The 7,594-nt window shown below is 43.9% G+C and overlaps 2 protein-coding genes across 2 annotated transcripts; one reads left to right on the top strand and one right to left on the bottom strand. All coding sequences in view use genetic code 11, as the record gives it.

Annotated features, from left to right (window-relative positions):
* Positions 1–151: 151 nt before the first annotated feature.
* On the top strand, positions 152–3,986 carry EGR_06549 (Eukaryotic translation initiation factor 2 subunit 2; the record flags this gene model as incomplete). The annotated part of the gene is made up of 3 exons (XM_024495798.1): positions 152–169; positions 1,317–2,049; positions 3,811–3,986. 3 exons carry the CDS (start codon positions 152–154, stop codon positions 3,984–3,986), a joined length of 927 nt encoding a protein of 308 aa, XP_024349758.1.
* A 1,490-nt stretch (positions 3,987–5,476) lies between these two features.
* On the bottom strand, positions 5,477–5,776 carry EGR_06550 (hypothetical protein; the record flags this gene model as incomplete). Its single annotated transcript, XM_024495799.1, has 1 exon — positions 5,477–5,776. One exon carries the CDS (start codon positions 5,774–5,776, stop codon positions 5,477–5,479), a length of 300 nt encoding a protein of 99 aa, XP_024349759.1.
* Positions 5,777–7,594: the final 1,818 nt, after the last annotated feature.

Below are 7,594 nucleotides of genomic sequence, written 5' to 3' on the forward strand. Positions count from 1 at the left end.
TGCTACTTTTCGACAAAAGTTAAAAAAAATACACACTTATCAAACTCTATTTAGGTGATTTAGTTGACGATGCTGCTGACCGGAGCCCTGTTATCGTGCTCGGACTACGGATAGCAGCGTCTGGCGCTTCGTTTAATTTTCCGCGCGGCTAATGGCAGATAAGCCGACGGTACGTGGAGTGATCCGCTGAGCCCATCCTTCCCTTGCGTTTGCGCTATTCTTTATGGGTAGCGCTAGGTGTTTTAGTTCAAAGAATATAAGTTACTAACTTCGCTAAGCCAAACTTCTATTTGATGTTCTCCAAGGATGTTTGGAGTTCCCTTTTTTGCCGATTTAGTGTTTTGGATGTATATCATTAAGTCGCTTTGTCTGTCTAAATCGAGAGTGCATCCGGAGTTACCAATAATTTCTATGGAACTGCGCATTTTTCATGCTATTCCACAAAATTTGTAAGAGATCATACTTTACCCCTTAATAGCTGTGTCCACTTTTTTGGCCTTTTCGCAAGAACTTTGAGTCGGTTCTGTATAAATGATTGTTTTGTATATCAAACTACAATTGTTGTTTTGGTTGTGGCGAATGATCTTGATGTTGTTTCCTGTGGAGTTCTTTTCGCATCATACGACTCTCATGTAGTTGTTATTAGGCCTAATTCTTAATAACTCTGTAGTACTGATGCAGATGAGTCGAAGAAAGTAGGGATCCGGGAGTTAGTTGCATTGCAACCGCTGTGTAACTCGTAGATTGATTGTTCGCCCAAAATTATGATACATTGAAACCAAACAACCCGGAAGCTCTCGGCAGCTACACCTCTGCATTTCCTGCCACAATCGTAATGCAACAATTTAAGAGTTGAAATTACCATCTGTGCCAATATGTCTGGCGAAACCCAACCCTTTGTTCATAGATAGGTGGAGACTCACCTAGTCGGGTGAGGTGCTAGATCCCGAGAACATTTATGCTCCAACACTTTAAGGCGAACTGTTTTACCAGCGGCAAAAATCATATGGTGCATTCGATGTCAATGATTTCAGCAGTGCCTATGAAGTCGTTGGGTATCATCAGGTCATCCTCTGAGTTGAATTATTTTTTTCGGGCATCCCCCTAACTTCACCTTTAAGAAGCTAGGACGCACACGAGCAATGCTATAGCAACTAGCTGTCTTATTTTAGACGTTACTATGCGCCTTCATTTGATGTACTTTCGCATCAGCCATCACGACGGTCATATGGTTAATCCTGATCACATGTGAGACAAGAACGGATTTGATGATTTTCGATCAATGTACTGCCCGTTTGCCTTTTCTCCTATCATAGATTCCATTAGACTTTTCCACTAAGAAAAAGAAGAAGCTTAGGAATTTCCTTCCCCCCGAACCGCCCCGACCCGAGGTGGCACCTGCGGCTGCAAAGTCCGTTGAGAACGTCGAAACCACGAAGGAGGCACCCAAGGCCAAACTTGGTGATGCTGCCGCTGCCTCTACTGGTACACAGCCGGCAAAAAAGAAACCTGCAGCTGTTGGTTCAATCACTGAGCAACTGGATGAGCTCGCATTCGGCGAAAAGAAGAAGAAAAAGAAGGGCGCTCTTCGACCCCTCAATGATTCTGATCTCCAGCCTTCCATGCCGACCGCCCAAGGCCTCTCCACCACCACCGTTGTTGCGTCCGCCCAAGGCGGTATGGAAACGGAGGCACCAGCAAAGACTGCTACCGAAGGTGCAGCCCAATCCGGCACTACCGGTTATCCCTACGATATGCTACTGGCAAGAGTATTTGCTCAAATTCAGGCACACAATCCAGAGCTCATGTCTGACACGAAACGCCGGTTGGTGATGGCACCACCTTGCATGGCTCGAGTGGGCACTAAGAAGACCCACTTTACCAACTTTAATGGCATCTGTCGCTCGCTTAATCGCGACCCGGCGCACCTCTCCGCGTACCTGTTTGCAGAGCTGGGTACCACGGGTTCGGTGGATGCTAACGGAGCGCTATTGATTAGAGGAAAGTACCAGGCCAAGCATATTGAACCGGTGCTGCGGAATTATGCCCGTAAGTTTGCGGAGTGCTCTTGCTAATGAGCTGATTATAAGGAGGACTGTCCCCTCAAAGTTCATGACATTTTAAAACGCTTTAGAAGTCGGATACTGTTGAGCAACGTAACGTGCGTTTTTGTCATTACTGCTAGCCCAGATTGAGTTTCCATTTAAAATTAAGCTGCCTTGATGCCTACAGTATTGAGTAGAAACAACGAGGCCACGTTCATAACATATCGCTTGTTAACTTTAGGTGTTCGAAGGGGATCGCGTGGCTTCTGTTATGCCTCACTGCAATAACTTGTAGGTACATGCAAGGGAACGCATTATAGAGCATAGATATGTGTCTGTCTGTCATCGGTACGTTGGCTATTGTGAATTCTCACAGCATCAAGCGACGGTTGAAAATGGTGCTTGTCCGCTTGAAGAACCGAGTTTGATGCAGTAGCAACAGAGCCGCTGAAGCTTCTTGTAATATTTTACGCCTTGACGGGACTTTCCGTCAGGGGAAGGTTTGAATGAATCATTTCATTTCGATAAATACGTCGCATTGAGTTTAACTCTTCATTCTTGATCGCAATGAGAAATTGTGTATCGCTAATGATACTAATCCGAATTTGACGTGTTGAGAGTATCTTTGCGTGAGACTCAATTCGGGTGATGCAACAAGTTGTCTGCATCGACACCGAAATTTGGGGAGGGAAAGTCGCGGATACTAAGGAAACGGGGTTCGCTCACATGCTTTAACAGTAGGCTATAGTACGAATCGTATGCTATCAATATGTTCCCTACTTTTTTTTCGCGTCTTATAAAAACATCGTGCATTTCAAGTTGTTCGATGTCTGACTGATGATGAGTAATAATTCTTGTATTCCAGTATTAAGCGAACAACCGTATGACCAGCACTTCTGTCACTAACTAATTCATTCTAGTAAGACTCTTTGCTTTGTGTGATGCGCTATAGAGGCTAATCTTTACCCTGAATTCTTTACTGACTGAGAGCAGAACAAAAGTACGCCTGAGGCCTTATTTACTTGATACAACTCGAACGTGTGTACTTAGGGAAACTTACTATCTGGGAACAGCCAAGAATAGCATCAGTCAGGAGGAAGTCTCAAACCTGCAGAACAACGGGGCTTTCTGATTTGCACGCGAATTTAAGGCTAAATGATTGGAGAACAAAATAAAGGTAGAAAGCAAGGGAATTAGGATAGAGTTTTGATTTTAATTCCGAAATCTTGTATACAGCAGATTTCTCAAGCTCCTATCTCGTTGAGAAAAGATGGTATTTTGCGAGCTTTGGTTAGTTTTATGGGAAAAGATCGGTATACCACCCATTTTCTTGAATGTAACAGGTTTTGTAAACTTGCTCGTATCACGATGCGTGGTGGTTTGAGTAATTGTTGACAAAGGGAAAAGTTGTATCCTCAAGGATCCGCCTAGAATATTACTAAATACAATGGTTGTCAGATAACTGGGCACGCTACTTAATGTCTTGTGAGTAGCTTTAGTTGTGAACACCTACCGGTTAAATGGTTTTTGGAAATTTCCCCGGATCTGCTGATCTGCTTGTAGGGTAACTATATCTATCAGAGTATGTGATCTGTTTCTAGGCTAATACATTTGGCTTGGACAAATTTGACTCCATTCAGGCCTTGACGCCCGAAAATGATATTTGACGCTTGGGAAACTTTCGCCCAGACTATTTTAAATGGAAAGTATAGGATGTTCGTTGATAGAGTGGACTTTGCTAGCACAGTTATTGTTATCTCCATAGGTACCTACGTGCTATGCAGCACCTGTCAATCACCCGACACTGAATTATCCAGAGATTCGCGACTCCTCTTCCTCCAATGCAAAACGTGTCGATCGCGAGTGACGGTGAAGAGTGTCACTTCGGGTTTCCAAGCCGTCACAGGAAAACGCGCTGCTATTCGTGCAAAGACACAGTAGTCATCACCTATGTTCTTTTTTGCGCTGAAATTTTGCTGGTACTGTGAAAAAACGTCCAAATTATGTCCTCATTTCCTTCTCGTCTTCTTCAGGGGATGATTCGAGCGCCAAATTTTAGTGCCATTTACCGGCTTTTTGCACCTAGCTGTTTCTCTTTTCATGGAGTAGTTATTTATGATTTCACAGATGAAGAGGTGTGTAAGTAACTCAGTGGAGCCTCAGCTATTAATCTGGCCAATCGGTCGAGCGGTTCTTACGGCGTTTTATTGTAAAGCGTGAGTTGAGTCGGATTCAATGGAGCTGTATGACGATGAGCCGGCTCAGTTGTTAATCAGGATGAAATTAGAAAAAAGGGTTTAACAGTGTTTTGAAAGTGACAAGGGAGTGAAAACGAGTATGTTGCAGACAGAGACGTTCGCCTACGGTTGGTCGGTGGTTGAGAAGTCTTGTGGTTTGTCTTTTACAAAATTGATCATCTGTCTACCTGGGTCTCCTCTACACAATGTTACGACTACCGGGCCAATGGATTGGTGGCAACGGTAAGCAAGCTCCATCTAGGCGAAGTACAATCCTTATTTTGTAGAGTGGTCGACATATCCAATCGTTACTGAATGGACATGCCTGTCTTGAACGCCCAAGGGAACTATCCCACGTGATCCGGAAAAGGCTGCTTAGAACTGAAGCGACTCTAGCCTTAAATAACTTAAAATTTCGTCCACTGTATCTGCGCCTGTGGTAAATGCACGAAGATATGCGAATTGTGCGAGTATGCGAGACCTCCTTCACGTGTCCAGTGGCAGAAGGGCACCAGAACAAACAGCTGAAAAGGAGAGCATGAAGAAGGAAGTGACCAGGAGGAATTGCCGCTTATTAAGTGATTCTTCCTTTGATTAGAGCGCGCAACGCACTTGGTTGTGGATCATCGTCAAAGCAGGTGGATTGCAAAGTCGATAAATGCCTCCTTTCCAATACATTTTACCAAGAAATCCAAAATGCAAACAAAGTGGAACCAGGTAGATGTATCATTGACTTTTGGATCTAATGGTTTCATGCTTTCATGACAGTTCACTGACCATCCTTCCCCACCGCAGCAGAAGCTAAGAGGACATCCATTAACTGATGGAGACAATCATACAGTGATCTAATATGCCTTTATGATCACCCATTAATTTGTGATTTGTGCTTTCATGTCGGTGACATGGCCGCAAGGCCATACCTGACCCGCGATCCAGTGTTCTTTCTATACGCTTAAATGGCAGACGATTTTATGGTGAGTCAAAGCATCTACTCGATTTGTTTATGGTTGAAATGCCTTGAGCCGTTTTGGAGTTTAGTGATATCGTTTTTACCACCGTAAAATCTTCAAGTGACATTCAGTTTTGTGTTTAACAAACTGGAATTTCGGTGTTCCTTGATTGTACACCCGCTTTGCGACGTGACCTAGGGGTCATGCCGGCGGCCTCCCAGCCCTTCCTTACGCTATTAAGGCCTCAAGGAGTAGCATTTCCACTCACGGAACTTTCGAACAAATCTTGCACCTCAGAATTTATTCTGGTTGCATTTGGCACAAAATAATCCTCAGATTTTACTGCTTTCCGCTGGAAATAATTGGGGAAATTTTGATACTTTACAGAACGGGAGATTTTAAAACCAGCTTGGTGGGATTTTGGAACAACTTTAGTCATCCCAGTCTCAAACAACACCAAGTTTCCACTTTTTCTTTGACAAAGTAATGGATTTATTATTACCGCCTCAGGCAGAAATAAAAATGCTTTTCCTTCAATTGACATACTTAGGTTTGCCAGGAATGTTTGAGGAAAGTTGCTGATCTTTACGAGTCACGAGCCCATCGATAACATGGAATGTAGCAGCACGCGCTAGTGTTACTTGTCAAAGCCAGTAGGGCAATACACGTCACGTCGTTCGTCCAGTTTCAAGTTGGCGTTTTCCACACTTTAAATATTTCCTTGATTTCTTAATGCTTTTATAGCTTGTTTAACTTAGCGCTTTGGCTATGGAAGTGCTCAAGTCTCCAACATAGTACTCCCGCTCGCCAACATGACCTCTGGGCCATGCCGATGGACCTCAGCTCTTCTGTACGTCAGTACTATTTCTCCTTCCATACTACCACTCCTGCATTGGACGCCTTTAAGGGAGACTCAAGCGTTGTTTTGGCCGCAGCAGCGAGCAAACCCGATCCCGAGGCTCAATGCCCCTGATTTCCGGTGAATTGCAAAATCTGTGAGGACTCCTAACTGAAGGATTGAAAGTCGCGCCTACCTTCAACCGTGAGCCATCTGAAAATTTGCGTTATGGAGCTGCCTGCAATAGCTGCATGACGATGTCACCTAAGTGAACACGCAATATTTTCTCCACCTTTCTACTAATTGAATAGCACCCAGATACATGGGTGGACAGCACCGAGGTGAGAGGAAACTGGCACAAGGGGAGAGATGCGAAACTCTAACCCCCACGAAATTGTTTTACACCCCGTCCTTCGCTAAATGGATCTGCTTATTGGCCCCTGTTCGTACGACTGGCGATGCGCATGCAAGATGGTGAGCACTTTGCCCTTCCCCCAGTACACTTCCCCAACATGATGAAACTCCAGATGCAGTGAAATCGCCAACAGAGTTCAATGACAATGTGAAAAAATATCTTCTCGGTAGCAAGCCACTGCACTTCCACTGGGCGGTATGACCTCTGGGCCATACCAGTAGCCCCGCAGCACTTTCAAACGGTGGTAGTGCGTTTTCCGCCCTACTATTATGACTGCTTCCGACTTTAGCGAGGACTCCAAGTGCTACACTTACCTTGATTTTCAAAAAAAATGTTTCGAAAGGCAAGTTTTTACTTGTTGATAATTTGTTGACTTTGTTACTACACTGGAAACAAGAATCTCTCCAATTTTCCGTAAGTCTAGTTTGATTTGATCAAACATAAATTATATTATAATTATTCTACTGCAGGGAAACCTGACACACCTATGCGAATACACTATTAGAGCGAAAGTTCCAAAATATCACCGTGTATTCTATTGCAATACATGCTAGTTTGAAATGGCTTTGTGACTGACAAGCTGAAGACGGGCAGATGGGACGAACCCAATGACTGGGCAGACGTCATCGTTGCTCAAGATGAAAGCAAACAGTGGTTCCCCACACAAATTCAATTCATTGACATCCTCTAGAGCATGAAGGTGAAGGTGGTAGAACAAACGGTAAATTAATTTATTTCTTTGAAGGGAGGCATCTTTTACCCAATGATGTTGGGAGAGTTCATCCTACTAAGTAAGAAGTTTGATCCAATATGCCCTCTTGCCGCCTCCAAAAGCTGTATTCACACAATCATGTAATACCCCAGGGGATATTTGTATTGATTAAAAATTTTAATTAGTCCGATAAGAAACGCTCCTTTCGAGCATATCATTTACATCCGGGCTGCCTGTGCATTATGCAGTCCATCTTCCAAGGCGGGCGTCACTACAACCCCAGAAGTTACATGTGCTTATTGACCTATGGCTGATCTATTGCTAAATACCAGACAACACTTTTCTTTGAGGTCCGCCTATTGGAGCTTGTATACAATTAGGAAAACTTCTTTCTGAG

This window comes from Echinococcus granulosus (assembly GCF_000524195.1).
Source record: "Echinococcus granulosus chromosome Unknown EG_S00059, whole genome shotgun sequence".
Lineage (NCBI taxonomy): Eukaryota > Metazoa > Platyhelminthes > Cestoda > Cyclophyllidea > Taeniidae > Echinococcus > Echinococcus granulosus.